Here is a 24,802-nt window from a genome sequence, read left to right on the forward strand (position 1 = left end):
CGCCACCCCTCCCGGGACCGCGAGATTGCCAAGCTGAAATTGCCCTGAACTCAAGCTGACGTGTCTCCCTGAGATTTAGGAGGGCCACTGTTCTCCCTTGTTTTGTCCCCTGCGGCGTTTTAATTAATGCCAGTTCTTCTTTCGATTTTGTTTTCCTTCCCCCTAGGCCATTCCCAGCCGAATTCTGTTTCCGGATCTGCTCCCAAAGTCCAGGTTAGGTTCTGCTTAGGATGGGTTTTTTCCCTTAAGTAGAATTTACAGGTGGACAGTGACCGCACATTTCTCAGCAATTCCCAGGCCCCAGGGATTCTGTCAAGCACTGGTACTGGGCAACAGGCTGCTATTAGATGCTCCATGTGAGGACTAGAAGGGTCAAAACAGAACTTACAGTCCTAGATACTAAATGTATCCTAGCACTGAACAATTCTATGGCCACAAACTCCGGGCCATTATCTGCCCGAATAGCGGCAAAGAATGCAAATGACTCTGGCAAAGTGTTTCTGATTCTGCCTCATCTCTTAAATCAGGCTGTACTAAACAACACTAAGGCACTTACCCTATTATACTCTCTGCCCTGATCTGGGGTGCCCCTCCTGCCCCCTAGCAATAATGCCTGGCTTCTGGGCAGCTCTGCTGCTCAGAGGAGAGAGATCAAGTAACATAATGCAATTGCTGCCCACCAGGTTAGTAAGAGCCTTGCCCTTCTCCCCTCTCTTTTGTCCTTGCCAGGCCTTCAAGGACTCCTGCCTGGATTGTGGCACCCTCCAGTCAATTCTGGTGGGGTTGTGAGTCCTGACAGCAGTCTATTCTTCTAATTCCCATGATGGCACATCTGATTCATAACCTCTGCTGTAGAGATACAGTCCAAATGGCAATCATTAAACAATTATTTTTCAAATACCTACCCATTTAAAGTCTCCTACCCTAGCACTTAATAGCACACAAAAGAAACAGAGCAGCTAAAAAGCCCTTCAAATATGTGTTGTCTACTTAATAAGACAAATAAGAGAAAGGGGGAAAGCAACAATGTAAGAGATTGGAGACTAGAGATGCTTGGGAAAGGTGAAAAGGACTAGCTTTCTGCAGGAGAAATGAGGCAAATAGTTTGGATGTAGCAGGAAGAGGAGAAGGCACCACTAGGCAAGAGGAGGCTGAGCTTAGAGGGAACTGAATACTTGGGAAGAAAGTATATATAGAAAGAAGAGTTTTTACTAGAAAGGGAGAGAAAACAGAATAACAAAAATCATAAAAATGTAGAACTGGAAGAATAAAGAAATTATCAACCAAAACTTTCACTAGGCTGAAGAGAAATTACGGGCCTGACTGTTGAATGACTTGTTGGATGTGACAGAACAAATTCAGCAGCAAAGCCAGAAGTAGATCAGACTTCTACCTCAGTGTGTTTTCCATCACACATTGTAAACCCTAAGTACAATTTAAGAGTTAAGACTGTATGCTACAGGCAGTGAGCAAACAAGATTCCTAGGGCACAGGGGCACACACCTGTAATCTCAGCTGCTTGGGAGGCTGAGGCAGGAGGATCGCAAGTTCAAAGCCTTGTGAGACCTTGTCTCTAATAAAATATTTTTTAAAAGGGTTGGAGATTTGGTTCAGTGGTTAAGACCCCTGGTTCAATCGCCAGTACCAAAAAAAGATTTATCAATTCACCTTGAATTTATATCAATTTTGTATAGATTGGAGACAAAGAGATGAATAGAAAAATAGAGAAAGAAGAAAGCTAACTTACATATTTTAAAATGAAGTATGAGTCACCATTCTGTAATCTGGGAGGCCCAAGGATTTAGCATCAACTCTAGAACTCTAGAACAAAATAGTCACCAGCTGAGCCCCTCCTTATCAGTGTGACCTTGGGCCAATCACCTAACTTCTCTAAACTTCAGTATTCTCCTTTTCAAGATAATGAAAATAGCACCAAGTTTCACCGGGTAGTTGTAAGTATTGAATAAAGTAACTAATGCCAAATGCTTAAAACAATGCATATGTAGTACTCAATATACCTTTGCTCATATTATTTCAGTGAACTTTCCAAAGGCCCAGTGAGATAAGGAAAGGATCTGGGATAGTTACAGGAAACAATGCCCTGTTAGGGTAAAGGAGACAGAAGGAAAAAGATACCATATCTTTGAAGATAACGAGTGATTCCCATGATGGCACATCTGAAAAAAGTCTTTGAAGCAAGATTTTACTCTTTTCATGATTAGATGAACATCATGGGGAACATAACAAGAAAATCAAGTTAACAGAGTTTAAACCTGAGTCATAGGAAAAAACAAACCACTCTTAGAAGAAAGGGTCTTTAATGATAAAAAAGCTGAGTTAGGAGGAACTGGTTTGAGAAAGATGTTGAGTTACTTACTGTAGGCAACTTTAGGTAAGACATCAAGGACAGATGTATAAAGAAAAAGAGAGATACAGTTCTGAAGATCAGTTCACTTGGAAAGTGCCCACAACTGAAAAATGGGGAAAGAAGAGGCTAGAAAAGAAAAAAAGCTGGGGAAATTTAAAGGCATAAAAGCCAGAGGTGGTGTCAAAAAGTTGGTCCCTCTAAAAGAAAGTAGAATGAATTGGACATAACTTTCCTATGCTCACATATGAATACACATCCAGTGTAACTCCACATCGTGTACAACCACAAAATGGGAAGTTATACTCCAAGTATGTATGATATGTCAAAATACATTGTACTGTCACGTATAACTAAAAAAGAACAAATAAAAATTTTAAAATAAAGAAGTTGGTCCCTCTAACTGATGCTAGGTATTCCTAGATCTTCAGAAGACATGCTAGGCACAGCTTTGAAGGCTCATGGGTCTTTGACCAAATTAATTGATCCTACACTCCTCAAATTGATTCCAAGTCATCAAAGGAATGGCAGCACAGGCAGAAAACTGCCTGTGCAGTTGTCCCCCTCCAGTACCTTAATATTTCCTCAACTGTTAATAATCTCTATATCAGACACAGAAAATGAATAACTTTACATCAAATACACCTGAATCTATTGCTCAGGAACTGAGGTTTGAATAAAAGACTAGAGATTTGATTAAGATGTTACCAATATCAGCATTTTCCAATAGTATATTTGGTTTCAGATTCCATTTTTCTTTTTTCTTTCTTTCTTTTTTTTTTTTTAAATCTAAATACTCTCTAAAGGTCAGCGTCTTTTCTAAAGTCACCCAAATTGGCATTTACTAACTCCTAGGGAAGTCAAGAAGGTGATTAGCTAATTCGAGCTCTCTTTGAGACAGCCCAGAAAGCAGTCTTTAACTCCAAACAGCACAGGTACCTGGATGTTCCCCATAAGCACAGAAGCAGGAAGAAGAGCAAGGTATCAGGCATATAGGTAGAGGACAATGAGCAAGGCCTTAGAGTTCTAGTCCAGGTTCCAGTGGTTTCCAGACACAGACAGTAACTTAACATGAATCTCAGATTTCTTCCCTGCAAAAAAAAAAAAGCCTAGGAGGTAAGTACCATTATCCTGGTACTTTCTTCCTAGGTTTAATTGTGAGAATTAAAAGGAGTAATACATATCAAAGTGCAGGGCGCATTCTGGATTCAGTAAAAAAGTTAGAAACCCTTCCCTTGTCCTCCAGTTTTTTGAAATACAAGGACTTAAATGCCCTATTAAAATGTGAATCTCCTTCTCCTCCCACTTTTTTATTTATTTTTTATTTTATTATTATTTTTTTGGTAGTTGTAGATGGACAGAATGCCTTTCTTTCTTTCTTTCTTTTATTTATTTATTTATTTATTTAGGTACTGGGGATTGAACTCAGGGGTACTCAACCACTGAGCCTCATCCCCAGCCCTATTTTGTATTTTATTTTTAGAGACAGGATCTCACTGAGTTGCTTAGTTGCCTTGCTTTTGCTGAGGCTGGTTTTGAACTCGCTATCCTCTTGTCTCAACCTCCTGAATCACTAGGATTATAGGCATGTGCCACTGTGCCCAGCTCTCCTCCCACTTTTCTTAGCTTTTACATAACAACACTAAAAATCTTTTAAAATTTTTTAAATTAATTTATTTATTTTAATTAGGTATATATGACAGCAGAATGCATTTTGATTCATTGTACACAATTGCAGCACAACTTTACATTTAAAATCTTTATTAAACCAGGTGAGGTAGCATATACCTATACTATAATTCTAGCTATTCAGGAGATTGTAGCAGTATGACCATAAATTCACAAGGTCAGTCTGAGCAACTTTGCAATACTCTGTCTCAAGATTAAAAAAAAAAAAAAAAAAAACCCTTGGCCTGAGCTTGCTAGAAGAGAGAAGTCTAATGGCAAAAGAAGAGTGGATGAACATGACCACAAAGGAAGGGCTACTGCACAACCTCACATAGGACAAGTCATGATGGTTAGTTAGATCACAATTAACGACCACAGAAGGAACAAACCAATAAGCGAATGCAATCAGGCTACCTTGATCAAAATGCTTGGTTTGTTTCTAGAAGAAGGATGTTTAAAAGTCCAAATTCTGTAGTGCTTTCCAAAGTGTAATTTTTAAACAACACGTATCAAAATTTGAATTTCTCATGTGCTACCTCCAAGTTCCAGAATGTTGAACAGTAGAGTCCTGGAGCCTGCTCAGTAATTCCTAACACACTGGAGTTTCTCACTGGCTCACTGGGGTCGTGGTGCTCTTGCAATTCTCTTTCAGAAGCATTTACTACTTCAGAGCTAATAGCTAAAGGTAAAGAATGACGGTTGACAGACTGGAGTTCAAAACCAAAGCATTATGGGAGCATAGAGGTGTGAGTGATTTTGCACAGAGGAAGAAGGGCAGGTTCCAAGAAATCCAAGTGCTAAAGGAAGGCTGTTTCTAACAGAAAAATGTGGACACATGAAAGGAAATCACACATTGCAGTGTGCTTCTGAATACTTTCTTTTAATCTCTTCTTTACTAAACATAAAATGGTCACATTGATACTGGTTTAGGTAACTCCTATATAGCAGTTCCCCTTCATCTGTAGTTTCCCTTTCTGTGGTTTCAGTAAACTTGGTAAACTATAGTCCAAAAATATTAAGTGGAAAATTTTAACTGTGGTCCAAAAATATTATGTGGAAAACTATAGAAATAAAAAATTCATAGGATTTAAATTGTATACCCTTCTTAGTAATATAAATAAAATCTCCAACAGCCCTGCTTTGTCCCTCCTGGGTTATGATGCATCTCTTTGTACAGTGTATCCTCCCTGTATACATTACCCATCCATGTAGTATAAAAGGTTTTGTGATGGAGAACCACTTCACATAACTGTGATTAGAGTTATAAAATAGTATAACTCCTATTTTATATTGCTTATTATTGTTTATCTCTTACTTGCCTAATTTATAAATTAAACTTTATCGTGTATGTGTATGTATAGGAATAAACATAGTATATATAAGGTTCAGATATTTGGAATGTATCTCCCTTGGATAAGGGAGCACTATTGTATTATCACCAGGCAGAAAAGATTTTTTTTTTCAGTTCTCTGTTTTACAAAGACAATAGTTGGGTGTTTTTTCATCCCTGCTTGTTTCCAAATATAAAATTATGTTCTTGAATAAGCTTTTTTCCATAGCACATGCCTCCTCTGGAGATTCTAACACAGGCCTTGCCTGCATCTTATATTCTGTTGACAGAGGCATAATTCAGGGAACACTAGGAGTGCCAAGGCAGAAGTACTGGGTGTGCATCCCTGGGAAGAAAGGGAGGACCAAAGGGCCACACTGACTAAAAGTGGACAAAAGAAGAAGAAGATGTGGTGAGCAAGGGGGAAGACACACAAGATGAGATAGCTCTGTAGCTACAGAAATATCAGGTGCCTATGAATGAAGAAAACACTCCTAGGGACAATTAAATGTTATATAACAGACTGGATCATTTGAAAACTCTGCTCTATTTGAAATTTACCCAAGAACTCTGTACAATTATGAAGAAAGCTTTCCCAAGGAGTATTTATTAAGTATCTACTAAGGGCCAGGCTGTGTGCTACCACCCTATTCAGGGAGCTTGGCTTGTTTGTTAAGTTACTAATCTGAGTCTGGCCTGTCTGGATGCTTTTAGTTTCACAACCATAGTGACACACTGGTCTCTTCTTGACTCACTGCTTTTCCTATGTGCTAATTACCTAATATGAACTAAACACATAATCTGATCTATATAAAAATCAAGAAACAGAGAACAGATATGATCATATCCAGAGAAAATGCACTTACACCAAACAGGTAAGGAGAGGTAAAGACAATGCCTCAAACAAACCTGAGATCAGATCCTGAATGAGACAGAGTAACCGTGAATATTAATAACCTGGTATATAGTAAATATTATATATTTATATCTCTTATATTACATAAAGGATAATTATTCTGATTATTTGCTATTTTTACTATTGCTTGGAGTATTGAAAGCTTAATATTTTTTGATTGATTGGTTAATTCAGGCGTTCTCAGTTTTAGGCATCTACTGACATTGGGGCTGATGATTTTTTTTTTTTTGAGGAACTGCCCTAAGCATTGTGAGATAACTTCTACACACTAAATGCAGATAGAAACCATCCCCTTCAAACCCAGTTATGAAAACAAAAAGTCTCCAGACATTGTCAGATGTCCCATAGGGGACTAAATTGCCTCTGGCTGAGAACCACTGAGTTGGGGATTAATTGATGACACCCAGTGTGTGGGATGGGGAGACTCCCAAGGGTCTAAACATATTGATCATCCCATTGACTTATTGGGTGAAGCCAATTGCATACTAACAGGAAACAGCCTCAATTTTGTTCACCCTACAATATGTGATGTTATGGTAATTGCTCCCTTGTTCTCTTTTCATGAGCAAAAACCTAATCATGTTTTAGCCTTTTATTTCCAGTGATGATGCAGACACATGTTTTGTTTCTAAAATGGGAAGCATACTGAGTTTCTAACACAACAGCAATGCAAAGCTGCTATTAAAAAACGAAAATTTTCACAATAAAGGGAGAGAATTTAGATCAGAATGTTCACACTGAGGGATTTCAAAGGATCATAATCACCATTTTGAACAGAATGCTTGGATGTTTTATTCTGAAAATGTCTCCAGTTTGGAGTTAGAAAGAACAGCCCCTCACAACCTCTGCAGCAATTCCAGCTCTTCTCTGCAAAGATGCACTACAGACCAGTAGGTCTTACACTGTAAAACCAGAGACAGGTGAGTGGAGAAACTCCCACCTTTCCTAATGGCTCCAGTCACTGGGGATGATTCAATTTAGGAGAAAAAAATATTTTACAACATAAACTCAGAACAGGAAGGAAAGTTAAAATCCACATGTTAGTGTTCTATAATCTAGAAATCAGAGAGTATTTATAGTGCAACTGTAATAGAACTAGTATCATGCTAAGGGAAATTGTCTTTAGAAAAATTCACAGTAGATAGAGGAATAATTATAAATAGCAGGGAAAAGTTATTTCTGGAAAAGTCATAAACAGAATAACTGAAAGGACTGTAGAGTTTGAAAGAAGGCAAAGCTTTTTGAGAACTATGATGGATCATTCATTCATTCATCTATTCACTGTATCATTCATTCAAAAACTATTATTGACTTCATTGATAAGCCAGTTATTCTGCTAGATATTTGAAAATTCTTTTATGGGCTCTGTCTTACTAAATGCACACAAATGAATCTACAATAACAAATCTAAGGGCTAAGTGTGATGAAGAAAAGGAGAAGCTGTAAAAATAAATGGAGAAGGGTGACTGCTTAGAGGGAATATGAAGAAATTTCTCCAGGATGTAAGATTTAAATAGATACCTACAGGACAGGGCATGAAGAAGCAGAGAGATTATACCATCCAGAACAATACAGCATGTGCAGAGATCTGGAGGCAGAGAATGTGAAGAATTTAAAGAAGGCAAAGAAGTACAGTTCTTGCCGTTGTCCTGTACTGAGCATCCAGGTATGGCCCGGGAAGAGTGCCTTAAGAATACTAACAGTCTCCTTTACCAGGCTGTCTAGAAATGGCCCCTTTCTATTTAACCTTTATGAGGCAAGGCATGTAAAATATAGGATCCAAATCATCGGAGAGAATAGGAACATCAGAAAATGACAGCTGGGGATGTAGCCTAGAGAAGGAGTGCTTGCTTTGCATGCATGAGGCCCTGGGTTCAATCCCCAGCACAGCAAATAGAAAGGAAGGAATAAAGGAAGGAAATAATGACCAATCTAGAATAAATAATATAAACTGATTAAATGGAAACAACCTGCAAGTAAGCTGCACACTCTGTCTTTTGCCACAATGTCTACCCAAAAGATGCCCTCTCTCCAGAGGCTTCCAGGGAATCCTGCTGAAAACAGGGGAAGACCCATGATCCTTCCTGCCATCAAGGCAGTGGTCCTTAACCTTCAGCAGCATTGGAATCATCTGAAGAACCTGTTAGAGATTGCTGGGCCCCACCCGCAAGTTTATGACTCATTAGGTGTGGGTGGAGCCCAATAATTTTCACTCCCAGGTGATGCTGGTGCTGCTTGTCCATACCACATTTGAGAATGACTAGGTAGGACATTCAGGAATCCACATTTCTCTGTACCAGAATCCTATTCTAAATGAAGAAACAGTCAAGAAATATTGTAGGAGCAAAATGATCAAGACCCAGTTTTCTGTCTTGAGCTAGCATGCATGGAGTGCCCCTTCTGGGCCAGTGCATTCATACATTATCTGATTTCATCAGCATATAACACTCAGAAAAGAGGTATCATTGCCCATGTTTTACAACCGAGGAAAGGAGGCTAGGTGAGGTTGTGTGGGTTGCTGAGATAACATGGATGGCAAGCAACAGAACCAGGATTCTAGCTTGTTAGTGCGAGCTCTGGTTCTTAGCCACTATTTTATGTTGCTTCCCAGCTCGTCTGTCCCTTACTGCCTACCACACAGCACTCTGAAGTCAGACCCCAATGTGGTGAGTGATGGACTAGAGTCATAGAGGTTTTCGTGGGACCTGAACTTGCTACAAGTTCTTCCCTTTCCTCCTGGGAGGAAGTGAGATCTGTGGAGCCCTCTACATAAACAAGATTGTACACAAATATACACCCTCTCTTTAAACCACCAGAGGTGATTTCCTCACTCTGGCAAGCAGTTAAATATTTTAAAACATACAGACTTAACAAACAGATGGACCTATGATCAACACCCCTCTGCCACTTACTAGTTACCTGATATTCTCTGAATTACTTTTCTAAAGCTCAGTTTTTTCTCTTTTCATAAATAATAGTCATATCTACCTTCATCAGTCAGTCAGTCATGTGTAAAGCTCTTAGTATAATGCTTAGCACAGAGCATGTGCTCCACAACTATTAGTGTTGCTATTACCTGTTAGAAACTTTCTTATTAAACGTTGCCATTTTACAGGAGTTTTATTTATTGATGGGCTAGACACAGTTTCTTTGGTTTACTCTATTGAGTTTGGGATAGGTGCAAGAAATGTGAGTGATGAGCAAGTTGATTGGAGTTCATTCACTCCACTACCTTCACAAATAAAAAAAAAAATCAAGATACCTTAAAAGGCAAAATGTAAGTTAATAAAGAATTAATTTGGAATTAATTCACTGACTGATATCAACACAGACCAAGTATCAGGTCAGGTTGGATGTGAGGTCATGTGTTTATTTTTCAGGCTTGATTTTAAGTAAAATATTCCTTACCTGAAGGTACTTAAGACATTGAGAAGGGTAGGAGAGGATGAGAACCAGACCACTCCTACCTGGAGAAGAGAAGGTTAAGGCATGATAACTTGAGAGATTTCAGATAGGAGGAAGGGCTTATTCTATATTTGCTCCATGACACCCTACTGCAGTGGCTTTCAGAGAGAGTTAACAACTCATGGGTCATGAAATCAAATGACTAGTGTTGTGAATAAATGATATAAAATATAAGGGGAAATTCCAGATGCAGAGCATCTAAGAAAGGTAATTGCTACCATGAAACTTGTTTAGTTACATTTATATTTGTATGTATAGGTTCAAATGTAATATGCATTCTTTTGTGGGTTCTCAGTAAAAAAAAAAATGTTTGAAAGTTCTAGAAGGCAAAACAAGGACAACTGAGTAAAAGAAACAGGAAATTGGTTTTCAGCTCTCTATAAAGAAACTTTTATAATAATGATCACTGTACCATAATAGACCAGGTTTTTCTCTGGAAGTAAGACCCTCTCCCTACAATAGCCTCTCAGAAGACATTCTAGAAGAGGTGCAGTAACATGCAGGAATGAGGGATGGCACAGGATGTTCACTTTCATGAGGACACTAAGATGCTCTGACTTTACAGAACAAAGTAGATCAGACCTGACTTTCTGCTTGAAGAGAGACTGGAACATATCAAAACTTTAATATATAGACTCTGAAACCAGATAACCAAATCCAGGAGAAGGGATTATTCTGTGTTTACATATATTATACAAAAATGGGTCATACCTCAAATCCCTAAAGTTGTTTAGGATTTCCACTGTAGGGAGCTAATTGCTAGCATGCATTTTGTAAACGAGGTGATATAATAATATACCCACCAGCAAACAAGTCTCACTGTTGTAAGCACCTAATTTGAGTCAAGTGGAAACTGAATACCTGGTGATCTGGAACAGGGCCATGTTTTACCACATCCACTAAAAGAGTAAGCCAAAATTCAGTGCAAAGAGCACAGCATCCCAGATGTCACTCCCTCACCTAGGAATGCCCCACAAAACAAATGATACCAGTTAGATTTGATTTTCAGATAAGCAACAAAAGTTTTTTGGTGTAGTATATCCTAAATATTGCAGGGGACATATTTATACTAAAATATTTTCAAATTTAATTGGGCTTCCAATGTTTTTATTTGCTAAGCCTGGCAATACTTACCCATCAAACCTGGACTCTTTCTAAAACTCCTTTAGAGGATTCCTCAGTCTTTCATTTGGTAAAGAGCATAGAACGACAGCTTCCAGAAGCTGACAGTAGCAAACCACCACCAATGATGGCAATAATGGGAAAAGGAGTGACATGCAAGTGAGCAGGTGCCACAGCTTTGACCCCACTGAGCAAGCCAAAGGGCCTTTTAGGAATGGGACAGCAGCATCTGTGAAACATCTGCACATGCACAGCATTTGAGGAAGTCCATAACAAGGTTACAGTCCCACTTTATAGACTTTCCATGCTAATACAGGAGAGTAATAGGTGAGGAGGAGACTCAGCTTCATGGGTTACTCCTGTGCTCCATCATAGATGAGCTCACTGTGGCTGCCACTAGTTGTTCTCAGGAGCACCTAGTGCTGTTCATGCCCTGTGCCATTTGCTCTTGCTGGTCACACTGTGAAGGAGGGATCTCATCCAGGAAGCCTTCCTGGCCTCCCCTGGACCTCCATAACTCAATTTGGTTCCTCTTCTCCAGGTACCTATGCCCCCTTGCACTCACCAGAATAACAATTGCAATTACTCAGGGAGTGCTCATTGTGTACTAAGAACTTTGCATGTATTAACTCAATCCCTTCCAATAACCCTATGAAGTAGGTACAGTCATATCACTTTTGTTTGTTTTGCTTTGTTTTGTTTTGGGGGAGGACAGGAAATTAAACCAGGACTGCTTTTCACTGAGCTACACTCCCAACTCTTTTCATTTATTTATTTATTTTAACTTTTTGAGACAGTCTCACTAAGATGCTTGGCGCCTTGCTAAACTGCTGAGATTGGCCTTGAACTTGCAATCCTCCTCCTGTAGTCTCCCGAGTCACTGAGATTACAGGCATAAACTACAGCACCTGTCCTTGGTCTTATATCACTTAACATGGGGACACATTCTGAGAAATATCTTATCAGGTGATTTCATCATCGTATGGGCCTTACTAACTAACCTACTGCACACCCAGCTTATCTGCTCCTAGGCTGTACACACACACACAGCACGTTAGCATGCTGAATACCACAAGCAATTTTGACACAATGATGAGTATTGGAGTATCTAAACATATCTAAACAGGAATGTTTGTACCAGCACTACTATAAACATGTGAATAATGTGTTGCTCTATGATTTTAGATAGCCATAATGACACTAGGAGACAGAAATTTTCAGCTCCATTTTAATGTTATGGGGCCAGCACTGTATATGTGCTCTTGTGCAGCACGTGACAGTATTTGAATTCCTTTATCAAACATGAGGAACCCCAAACCCACAGGATTAGACACCCTGCCCAAGTTCACATAGTTGGTTAGTGCCGATTGGCCTGAAAGAGCCAGAGTTCCACGCTGTAAATTTGATCTGCAAATAGGTCTTTCTCTCTGAGTTAGGTCACCAGTTCTTGGAGGGAAGGATTGAATCTGTTCACCTTGTGTTCCTGAGTCTAGCTTTCGGTGTGTGGCGCAGGATGGGTGGTGTTGTAAGCTAGAAATACTGATTCTGTTCTTCATCCACCTAGAGTGAATTCCTTTTTCTAATTTTTTTGATCACCTTTATTTGGTTTTGTGGTGACTCTGGCTTTGCACTTTTATAGTTGATTTCCTTTTTCCTTTTCTCCTTTTGCAATGTCACCTGATGAACCCAAGAGCAGAGGAGAAATGGCATGGCCTTCAGGGAAATGAGTCATGATTGAAAGTGATGGGGAGAGAGGAAGGGGAGAAAGAAATCCCCAGTAGGATGTAAATATTATTAAATGTAGATGGTTTGTCACTTCTACAGGATGAGAAGGGACCACTGTAGGTGGAGGTTGCAGGTGGTCTCCTGGGGATAACCCACATAAGGGTCCAACAGAGACATAAAACTGGTTGTCTCAGTCCTCAGTCCTTAACAAATCCCCAGATTAGACTCTTCCTTTGAGTCAGTGTGTGTTTGCGGGGGTGGGGGGGGGCGGAGTGTGGCTTTTAGAGTCAAAGAGGTAATAGATTATTTTTTTTTTTAAAGGAGGAGGGAGTCTAAGCTCTCGGATTGGCCAACCCCAAGGGCAGCAATAATGAACATTCTTTATGGTCAACAGCCAGTGCACAGAAAACCTTTGGGAGATAGAAAGGAAGGAGCCCAGGCTGGCTCAGGAGTCCCAGCAAGACCCTTACTTGGCTCTCCTCCCTCCCCCACCATGAACTTCCGGATGATCATTCCAGACCAGGATCCACTCCCACAGTTCTCTCCTCTGTTTTCTTAAAACCTGAAATTTCCTTAAAATATTTACTCTTGAACAGTGAGTGACCTGAAAGTAGCTTTGACTTCCACTCTTCCCAGCAGTTTCTTTTTCTTTTTTTTTTTTTTTTTTAAAGCTCTGAGAAGTTGAAAATAATACTGCTACCAGGTGGTCAGTCAGTAATCTCGCCAAAGATAGATTTGAGGGAACAAAGGTCACAGAGAGAAGAGCATTAAGCCAAAATAAAAGCATATATATATTTTGACACTATAATAACCACCTATATGTGCCATGGTGGTGAACATTCATTTCTAGCAATCCTGAAGAGGGGCCTCTCAGCAGGCAGCAGACAGCCAGAGACAGCAAAACCATCCCGGAACATCTGTTTCCCCCATTTTGCCAAGGAACATTCTTTTTTTATCCCCTTTTATAATTTGACCTGTTCCATTTTCTGGCAGAAGGCCCTCAGAAGGCAAGTCTGTGCTGTCTATATTCCATCTGAAGATGGGAAAAGAAAGGAGGGAGCAACCGGAGGAAGCAAGGGAGGAGACTGCCGTGGAAACAGAGGCAGAGACAGACACAGAGAGCAGAGGAGAAGCAGGGAAAGAGGAGGGGTGAGAGAGAGACAAACAAGTGACATCCACTCAAGTCAACATGTCCACCCCGGGTAAAACTGCTGGGAGAGTGGGAGAAACAGAACCAAACGGGACATATTCCAGAATGATCATCCAGGAAGAATGTGACCCAGAAATCATAATCATAGCATCCTTGAAGCGATCAAGCTGGTTATTCACACCTTTCTCAGACTCCCAGCACACTTAACAATAAGTGAAATATCACTTTCTGGAGAGTCACACTTGTGTTTGATATTCTGGAACAACTGGCTGCAATTCGATGTATTTCTAGTATGAACATCTCTTTGGCAAGATTTCCATCTTCGTGTGTGTGTGTGTGTGTGTGTACACGTGTGTGCATGCGTGTGCATTCTATCCCTGAAATCCACGCTCTTTTTTTGTCGTTTATTGTTTTTTTTGTGTTTTAACCAAGATAGATAATCATTTATCTCTGAGAATTGTCATTTCCCCCTCCTAGTCCCTTCTTTCTTCCAACTACAATTCCTTGAAATCAAACTTCACCTCCTGGGCAAGGCATAATATCATTTTGCAAACACATTTTACGGGAGCAGTGATTCATTTTACACCCATGTCCAAGTGCATCTGCCCTCCATCTGGAAGTTGCATTTCTATACTCTACCAGAATTCTATCATCCTGCTCTAAATGCTACTGCAAAGGTTTGGTTTCCTTTGAAAGTGGGTCAGTGCCACCAGGAACCATGAGAGGTTTCATGTTCTGGGAAGTCCATGCACAATACAAGAAGAGAGAGAGAGAGAGAGAGAGAGAGAGAGAGAGAGAGAGAGAGAGAGAAAGTGAGAGAAAGAAATGAAGGGAGCTAAGAAGAGTTTTAATGGCTGTTGATTTGGATCCATGTGTAGAAAATTCCACTGCAAATTGATTATTATTTGGCAATCTGAAGAAACCAAAATATATACAACTTCAAACAATTACTATTCCGTCTTTTATTCAACAAAACGGTCCTGAACTGACAGGTACAGCCAGGCTCTTGGCTGGATAAGTCATCCTTCCATAACTATGAGGGACTGGTTCTGGGACCATTGTATTAGGATATCAAAATCCATGGGTGTGCAAATCTATGCACATCCACCCATAAATTTTAAATCATCTCTAGATTACTTACAATACCTAATACAATGCAAATGCTATGTTAATGGTTGTTGCACTTTTTTATTTAGGGAATAAGAGAAAAAATCTGTACATGTTCAATACAGACACCATTGATTTTGAAAAATATTTTCCATCCACAGTTAGTTGACTCGACAAATGCAGAACCCACAGGTACAGAGAACCAACTAAATTTTACATATACTACTTACTCAACACACAACGAGTTTCCCCAGGGAGGAAGACAGCTTGCACATTTTTCTCCCCAGGAAACTGAGATTGGATCTAGAGACAGAGATTATATATTTAATCTAAAACCTAACAAGCTGTGTAATATTGGGCAAATAATTTAGCTTCTGTAAGATTTTGTTTTCTCTTCCATAAAATGAAAATAACCCCATCTGCTTCACTGAGTTGTTCTGAGAATGAAATGGGAAAAAGATCAATCATGGAAGAGAATGAGTTGCCCAGATTTGGGGAACTGTAACAATGTTGAACTCTTCTGTGATTGTTTTATGGGAGCCAGGAGACTGGACCACACCCTTGTGGTAGGGTGAGGTTTCCTGTGAAGGGAATTGAATTTTCCACTGTCAGTCATCCTGAGAAAAAGCTAAACTGGGGTGAAAACTCCCTCCCCATCAGAAGCTATGTCTAGGGCCTGGAGAGGGATGGCAGGCAGGCTAAATCCCTGGAAATTGTTCTGTTTGGAATGCAAATGTGGGTAACAGGATTTAAATCCCACACTGGTAAGTTGGTGTAATGTTTACATGTGCAAAGTTCCTGGTATAGAGTAGGTGCATGGTAAACCTGGTTCCTTTTTCCTTATTCATCTTCATGTCAATGGGAGGGAGAAAACTTTGGATATAGGAAGCATCTGACTCAGAACAGAAGTGTTCACAACTCTTGAGTCTTTACACATTATCCTGTTCCCTACAGAGTGGGGAAGAGGCAGAGTGGCAATATGATTTAATGTATATGGCAAACATTAAATCTTTCAGAAGGTTTTGGCCATGCCCGAAGGTATCAGAGCACCTGCATAGAAGCAGAAAGACATTTAATGGTGGTTACTGTGTTCAGTCATTCCTTACCACCATGGTCTGAGATTGGTATTGTATCAGTCAAGACTATCAGTACAGGGGCAATCCATGAGAGCCTAAGGAAGGGACTACTTACAAAAGTGTGATTGGTACAGTCAAGGGAAAACAATAGGAGACAATGAAAGCCCCCAGGGCTAGTCACAATGCAGAGCTGCTACCACCCCTGAGATGGTTAATTTTAGGTCTCAACTTGACTGAATTAAGGGATGCTTAAGATAGTTGGTTGAGCACTTTTTTTCTGGTGTATCTGTGAGGATGTTTTCAGAGGAGATTGGGGCTGAGAATGATATGCTCTCAGTGTAGGCATGTACCATTCAATTGGCTAGGGAAACTACTGAAAAAAAAAAGGTGAAAGAAAAGCAAATTCTTGCTCTGTCTATGGAACTGGATATCTTGAGTGCCAGAATGCCAGGTTCTCCAGCCTTTGGATTCTGGAAATTGCATTGGAGTTTCTGTTCCCTAGCCTCCTACCCTGGATTCCCAACCCCATTTTCAGGTTTTTGGCCTCAGACTGTCAAAGTGACACCATCAGCCTGCCTAGTTTGAGGCTATCAGATTCAGAGCCACCCCACTGACTTCCCAGGTCTCCAGCTTGCAGATTGTTGTGTGAGCCAATTCTCTTAATAAATCCTAATAATATACCAAGAACCCAGCATGACTGGATGCTATAAGAAAAGACTACTCTATAGGAGGTATGGCCTTCAGTACAACCATACAGCTATACCATCCCATCTTGACAGACAGGGAATAAATACCCTGATGTCTCTGTCTTTCTTGCCACTATCACATATCCTGCCAGTACCTCTCACTAGCCAAAGCCAACAGGAATCCAGAGGATGCATTGAAAAGGGTAAGTTTTCCATGGCACAGAGCAGAGTGACAAAAGGTAGTGAGTGACCCTGGAAATGCATCTGAAAATATCTGGGGCATGATCTTACAGACTGTGAAATGGAGACACAGATTACGTAAATTGCCTATGGTCAAAAAGAAACTAAGAAATGGAGCTAATACTCAAACCCATACAGTAGGTACCTGGATCCACACTCTTAACCACTAAGACATACTTTGTTAAGATTACTAGTCTTCCCTCTACTCTACCCAACCACTTTATACATTGCCTGGAAACTACATTTGAGGATATGAAGCACCATGATACTACCATATCAGCCTTGGATTGCTTGTGCTCTAAGTGAAACAAAAATTAACCTGTAGTTTGGTTAAGTATTTGTCATTCTGCCTTTTGTTGAAGCAACTCAATGTGTACCCCAAGTAATACAAAAGAGCCTAGTACCTACATGGCCACAATGAGGCCAAGAGTCATGGTGGTTTGAGCAATAAGAGAAATACAGGTGGTAGAGACTGCCAGTGAGCACCAATGTATGTGTTCTCTTCTTTCTGGAACATTGCTGTATTTCCCAGTCCCATCCAACTGGGTAAGGCTACAGGAATAGTTCTCACCTTTGGAATATACTGGCAAGGAAGTATTTATCTCCAGGCTGAGATAAGCAAGGGTGAGCATATTTTTTTTCTAGCTCATCAGATTCCCCTTTCTTCTAAATAGATACAAAGCAGGCATTGAAAGAATCTGAGCCCATGGAAGACAGTGAAACCAGGGGATGGAAAAGCCAGGAGCTTCCGATGACCACATGGAGTAGAGCCCTTCTAAATCCAGTGCTAGAATATAACACCAGAAAGAAACACAGCCTTTGCTGTGTTAAATCACTGACATTTGAGTTTAGCTATCCCGAGTAAGACATAAACACAATTATCTAGAGCTACGACTTCATCCCATATTTTAGAAGTGTGGGGTAGTAGGGGAGCGACTGGCAAACATTTAAGTGATTATTTTAAAGAAGTTACATAAATGTTATAATTTTTTTTTCTGATAAGACCCAGACATCCTGCCTAAATGAGGAAGGCAAGAATAGCACAAGACAACTCTTTCTCATGATATATTGGTCCTCAGAGAGTTAACCCCCATGGCTCCCAAGAATGCAGTTCTCATGGGACACTCCTCTTCTGACCCTCAGAGGGAAGTTTGCAGGCTCTGAGTAAAGATCAGCAATTGAGCTTGCTCAGGCATGCCAGGGGTCAAGCAACCCCAAAGGACAACAAATTAGGAAAAGTTAAGGAAATAAGGGACCAGTTTGCTTCTAGATAGTGTGAGTAGGTTTTTTTCCTATTCTTCCTAATATACAAATTTTCTAAAATAAGCAGGTATTACCTTTATATGAAACACATTAAAGTTTTAAACTTTAAAAAAAATAAAATAAACTGAATAAAACCAAGGAATGAACAAAGGAGTTAGATACAAGTCACATGTTAAAGGATCTGGTCCTCAAGGCACTGTTAAAACCAGTAGAGGAGGAAATCTCAGAAATGTAACTTTAAAAAAGGCAAAGCAGCTCAGCAGTGGCTCCTTTACTCTCTCATTCAATAAGCATTCACTGCAGATTTTCCATGTGCCAGGCACTATGTCAGCTGCTACATTTATAAAGAAGAGTGTGGTGGTCACTATCCAGTGCCGTGGTGTGTGACCATGGCTGCATACTACAATCACTTGAGATTGATTTAAAAATGACAACAATAACACTGATACTTTGGCCCAGACCCCAAGGATTGTGATGGGTTGGTTCAGAGTTCTGACCCAGTCAAAAGACTTTTAAAAGCTCTTCCTGATTTTAATATTCAGCCAAGTTGAGAAGCACTAAGAAGTCATGACACATGGGGTCAGTATTGAAGGATGGGTCAAAGCTAACCATATGAGAAGGGAGAAGGGGAAGGAAGGGTATGCAGGTGGAAGGAACAAAGCTACATTCAGAGGACTATTCCCAGTGTAACTAGAAGGTTATATTGCATAGGGTTGATGCAGACCCTGGAGGTACTCCTATACCAAACCAGATGTCTATTCTCCAGGTAGGGGAGAGTCAATGAAGGTTATTAAACAGGGGCAACCATGATAATATCTGGGTTCATCCCAACTCTCCATGCACTCTTTCTAACCCCTCAGAGATCCACCACATCTAAGTAGAGACAGCTGTGGAAAGGTATGTGCTTTGCCTCTTTAGAAAATGGACCACAGGAAAGAGGTCATTGCTTCCTGACTTGCCATCACAGTGGCCTTCAGTACACATTCATCCAGAGACATTTCCTTTTCCAACTGCCTCTTCAAAAACTCCTGTTTTTGTGACTTAATTTCATTATATGATATTGCTATAACACTGAGAACAAATCCCCCAAGGAGCCTTTCATAATTTGTTAGGAGACTTCCATAAAAATTCAGAGGTGAATTAGACTACCAATCAAGCAGCAAGAACCTAGGGGACTGTCACCAAAGGATCCAGATGGAAAACCATTCCACATGCCACACCAGGGACAAGTCACTAATTCAGTTGGCCTGATCACTATCTTCAACTACCTATTTTGGAGACTAGGTTAGTTGCAGAGAAGCTTTCAGATGAACACAACTCTTTCCAATGCACTCCCACCCCAATCTGACCTCTGGGGAGGAGAAAGGGCTAGAGACTTCACTAGTGGCCAATGTATTCAGTCTATCTTGCCTACATAATGGTACCTACATAAGAATCCTAAATGAAGAAGTTTGGAAAGTTTCTGGGTTGGTCATCACATCCATGTGCTAGGAGGGTGAATCACCCTAATCCTACCAGATGGAAGCTCCTGTGCTTGGGACCCACACCGATCTTGCCTTCTCTATCTCTTCCTCTGGCAGTTGATTTGTATCCTTCAGGAGAAGGTTGTGGGAATTTCTGATTTTTAGCCAAGTCTGCCAGAGGTGTGGTGAATGAGGGGAACCACTACTTACAACTGGCATTTAAAGTAGGAGAGAACTTTAACAGAGTCCTTAACCTGTGGAGTCTTCACAAACTCTGTGGAATGCCTGAATTTAATTAAACTGTAGGACACTCAGTTGATGTTTGCATAGATTTGAACAACTGCTTAGTGTGGAAAACCCATGCATTGAATGTAGACAGTGTTGTGAATAAACAGTTTTCCTTTAACTTTTCTTTACCTCTTCTTATATTCTAGCCACGACTAAATCTATGTGCATCTGTGCTCCAAAAAGATGGCTACTGGACAACCTCATCAACTGCTATAAGAGGCATTTTTCCTGCTGTGTGTCTAAGAAAAGCACCAAAAACTATCATTCTCTTTCCAAGGGATAAATGTGAGCTCCCTCTTTGACCTGAATAGCGTAGAAAAAAATGCATTCTCTCTCAGAAGGCTCCTCTGTCAAACCTTTTCCCAAAGAGAGATACCATGTACTCAAATGGAAAGGCACATGATTATACACAATGAATATCGGATGGCAAGGGGCCTTTTTTGGCTTACATAGACCATCATAGCATCTTAAGAATCTAGAACTGGAAAATACCTAAGAGGTTACCTGACAACCAGAACCAACAAATTTCTGTTGTTTAAAAACTACCCATTCTAAGGGCTGGGGTTATGGCTATGTGGCAGAGTGCTTGCCTAGCATGTGTGAGGCACTAGATTTGACACTTAGTACCACATAACAAATAAAATAAAGGTATGCTGTCCATCTACAATTACAAAAATAAAAAATAAAAAACAAAACCAAAAAACTACCCAATCTATACTATTTTGTTATAGCCAAATCTGTTTTTCCCACATGAAAAAAAAAAGAAAAGGTTGTTTTCTTGCTCTCTAAACTGGAAAAGAAAAAAAAAACCATCACTTTCTTAATATTTACTGCTAATTTGCAGAGCTCCCTCTATTTATCAGTGCCTGTGCTGGGCAGTCTAGACTGTTAATCTCAGGGGGAGATATGGAAATTAAAGAGGGTCAAACACCTGGACCTTTCTTATACATAAATCATTTTGCAATGCAAACCATTTAGTAGTTAGACAGTCGGGTCTTTCAGAGAAAGACATTCTGCCATTGCTTATGCTCATCTGTGCTCTAAAAGGACCAAATAGCTTCTGTCACACCATGGAATGCCAATGCTGGTATTATCAGTACACAATTACACATGCAGGGAGCTGATCACCAAGTACTTCCTCTCTAATAAATCACGTCATGCAAAGCTATGGTTCAGATGTTCTTTTCATTTTATAAAGATCCACTATGGTGTGCCTTTAACAGATAGCATGTAATGTACAATTCCATTAACAGAGACATGATTGCCTCACAACTTGTCAGAAACACATTTCTGAATAAACAAGGTACTCTTCCTTACCTCAGAGTGCCACTCTTGATCCAGACCTATTTTAAGTGCGAGATTCCTGGAAATGAATTAGAATTGTTGCCAAGGTGGAATTTTACTTGAGGTGGTGTGGAACTGGATAAGAACATACAGCCCAGGCCAAGAGATTGACCAGAAACAAGGTGCCCAATGCTGAGAATATTTCAGTGAGTAAACATTTTTCAATTGCTGTGGACAATTTCTCTTCTCCTTTACTGCCATTTATACCATTTTTAAAAAATACTTTCATTTCATGGTAGGAAGTCAAGATTTTCAGCTGGTCATAAGAGAACAGCTAGGACAGACTTGACAGATCAGGTGATAGCAGCTAAACCTATCCCTGAGAACAGAAAAAGAAAAAAAGCAACCACACTAGGCCACCAGTAAGACTGGAGAGCAGGAATGCTCAGAAGGATCCTGACTGGTGCAAATTTCCCTCTCTTCACACACTCTGCCTTCGACAAATGTCACCATTCACCTGCCAAAATCTCTTACAGCCACAGGGAGAGGAGCATGGAATGACCTAGTCCAAAATACCTGGAAACCAAATGAAGAATAGCTATCAGGGAGGAAGGCGGCTCCCAGGTCCTGTGGTTTAATGACAATACTGCCCTTTGGAGGCCTTTGACTTCTTTAGATTCAGGTTAAGGACTACCCACACAATGTCCCTCTCAGGCAAGGTACTTTGGCAAAGCAGAATCGCCCACCACCGCGTCCTTCCAGGCAGATCAGTACAGGCAGATCAGTCATAGGTCTGGAAGTTTGCTCTTCCATACTGCTTTAGCATCACCACTGATCTGGGGAAGGACGGACACACACACACACACACACACACACACACACACACCGAACATGGACTCTTACCCCGCTACCCCTGAAGCACACGCTAGAAAAGGCCATTGTGTCCAAGAATGGAGCGTGCGTGCTGCCCAGTGTCCTTGACACTTTCTATCCACCCCTCCGCAGGTGGATAGAAAAAAAGAAAAAAGAAAAGAAAAGAAAAATTTAAAAGACTTACCTAACTCCTCTGGGCTGTAAGACTCGGGGGAGGCGTCCACAAACTCACTGTCTGGGGGAAGAAGAAAGGCAGAAAACAAAAACTGAAGCGCTACCATTCAGGGCAAATCGATTAGGCATCAGCTAACAAGCAAGTCCCTTAGAAAAGCCTGGGTTTCTCTCTCCCATTATCAGAATCCGTAAACCAGAGTCCATTAGGGACTCGGACCGCTGGATCCACTGAAGGTAAGGAATTGGCAAAGAAATTTGGGGGCAATTCGGCCCAGGGATCATGCATCTTCCAGGCACTAGCAGGTGCGCGATAACTTTCTGCGGGCGCTAAACCTAATCCGCTGTTTTCCCCGCGGGGCGCGCGGGCTGGTGGATCCATCGTCTATCCTCAGCCGTCTGGGCGCATCCCTGTGTCGGCTGGGACCTGGAGCGGACACTCCAGCGCTGAGAAACCTCAAAGTTTTCCAGCGATCCGGAAGGCTTGGGAATGCGCGGCACCTGCAGCTGCTGCACAAGGCACCAGCTCACACCCTGCGGGGCATCCCGCGCACATCCCCGTCTGTTGCTAAGCGACCGTGTGGCTGTCATGCTCTGCAGCGGCGCGCGCGCTGCCTTCCGACTCCCTGTTGGAGGTTGTTTTCCCCCACCCCAAATCCTTTGCGCATTTATTAATAATTAGAGCATAACCTGTTCAAAAACTATTCCCTGCTCTTATGTATTGCATCTGCTCTCTTCCAATTGTTCTGGGACTTCTTGAGAGGTGTTATATTTTCAGAGCTTGAAATTTGTCTTGCAACAAGGGAGGAGGAGCTTAATTACGCTCCATGTTTTCTCCTTTTTGAACCTATATTCTAACTCCAGTCCAAACATTATTTTCTCCTCTTAAGAAACCACCTGGTTCAAGAAGATGAAATAATACGATGTCAATTTCTCAGGTAGGGAAACAATTATGGAGGACTTCACAGCAATCACTGTGATTGCGGTGGAAAGGGGAGCACTGCCTTTAGGTTTCAAATACAGGATGCAACTTCTGTATACAGAAGTTAGAGTCTGAGAGACGTAAAGTAATTATGTCACATTATGGGAATCTTCCTCTCTGGGTCAATGGCCTGGATAATATGGACAGATGCATTATGTATTTCCCCCCAGGACAGGCTGTAACTGCTCTGCCAGGCAGGGCACTGGTCTTTTAGGACTTAACCTGGAGACAGAACCTCACAGCTTATAACCCCGAGGAGGGGTCAAGGGCAAGGAAGGAGTAAGCATGGATGTCTTTTCTCCGTTTTTGGAGGACTGACAGTTGGAAAGGCAACAGTCCACACTGTTGTCTCAAAAGGTCCAATGTCTCAAAATGATTAGAGCACCAGCCACAGCAGCCTAGGGGCCCAGATCTGTACCAATGTGTTTTCAACCCGTACAATTTCAGCCATCCCAGGTTTTCCACTGTCAGCTTTCAGTTTCCAAATCCGATGGAGGACAGAAAGAAGCACTTCAGCCAGAATTGCTCTTGAGCTGAGGGAGGTGGGGCGGTCCTCCACCAAGGCAGCCATTCTTAAACTTCTTAGCCTATCTCTCCATCCTCTTCTGTTGTCCTGCTCCTGATAATTAAATCTCCAAAATCCAAGAATCAAATATGCTTGAGTGAATATTTGCACACATTACTCCTTCCTGTTCCACCTCCTAGAATCTTTCCATTTGCTCTTTGCAATTCATGGTTCATTACTGGCAAAATCTCCTGATCTTCAGTCCTTCTCTCAACATTTTTTTTTTAAATTTCTTGCTCTGAAATCTGACTCTCCTTGAATAGACCATATTATTAGCCACTCTTTATTTCATCCATCCACAAACTCTTCAGTTATTCTACTCCTTCTTTGAAGGTATTGGCATGTGGCTCACTGTCAGTTGCCTCAATAACATTCCCTTGGAAATTCTCGTTTTTTCCATATGGACATAGTGGATTCTTCTCACACTCTGGTCTCTCAACTATGACATCCTCTCCTATCCTTGACCTTCTCCACCAGGCTAGCCACCTATTTTCATAGTAACACCATTCTTAATGTCAATGTCAAGCATTCTGCTCTCCAACCACCACTTCCTACCATCCTAGTTTATTGCCTCTGTTGTCTTACCCTGGTGTCTCCTTGACCCTAACAACATCTATAATTTACCTCTTCCGTGACCTTTTCTCTGTCTCTCACTGTCTTTATGATCTTAGTTTTCAGATTCATTGCTATTATTTCTCACATTTACCCTCAAATTCATGTTCCTCTCTCTTTCCATACTCTACCTAAAAAACAAACAACAACTTCCTGCCCCACAATTCTAGTAAAATCTAATTCTCTTCTTTCTCTCTGTATGTACTCAGTAAAACATGATTGGAGATTCAAAAATCATGCTGTTCAATTGTTGAAAATAAAACTTAACTCAAGTAGACCTTGGTGCATCTCAACAATCAGTCTATGCTGGCCTGGCTTATTGACTCTCCAGCTCTCCTGTTGCTATGAATGAATCATCTGTACTCCATCCAAGGCCAACTCCATTGTGGGTCAGATCCATTCACATGGTTTTCCCCCTTTTCCACTTTGCTTTCCTTTGTCCTAGGCCATT

General features: G+C 40.9%; 1 protein-coding gene across 3 annotated transcripts in view; it reads right to left on the reverse strand.

Moving 5' to 3' along the window:
- Positions 1 to 24,802, reverse strand: part of Amotl1 (angiomotin like 1) — a 153,349-nt gene that overhangs the window by 97,950 nt on the left and 30,597 nt on the right. For 2 of the 3 annotated variants that reach the window (XM_048795775.1, XM_048795776.1), the window contains exon 3: positions 22,206 to 22,256. The exons of the other annotated variant lie outside the window; for it this stretch is intronic. In XM_048795775.1, the coding sequence (XP_048651732.1) occupies positions 22,206 to 22,256 (51 nt within the window). The remainder of the gene's footprint in view (positions 1 to 22,205; positions 22,257 to 24,802) is intronic. 3 annotated transcript variants of the gene reach the window in all.

The sequence above is a fragment of the Marmota marmota genome, unplaced genomic scaffold (assembly GCF_001458135.2).
Source record: "Marmota marmota marmota unplaced genomic scaffold, marMar, whole genome shotgun sequence".
NCBI classification, from domain to species: domain Eukaryota; kingdom Metazoa; phylum Chordata; class Mammalia; order Rodentia; family Sciuridae; genus Marmota; species Marmota marmota.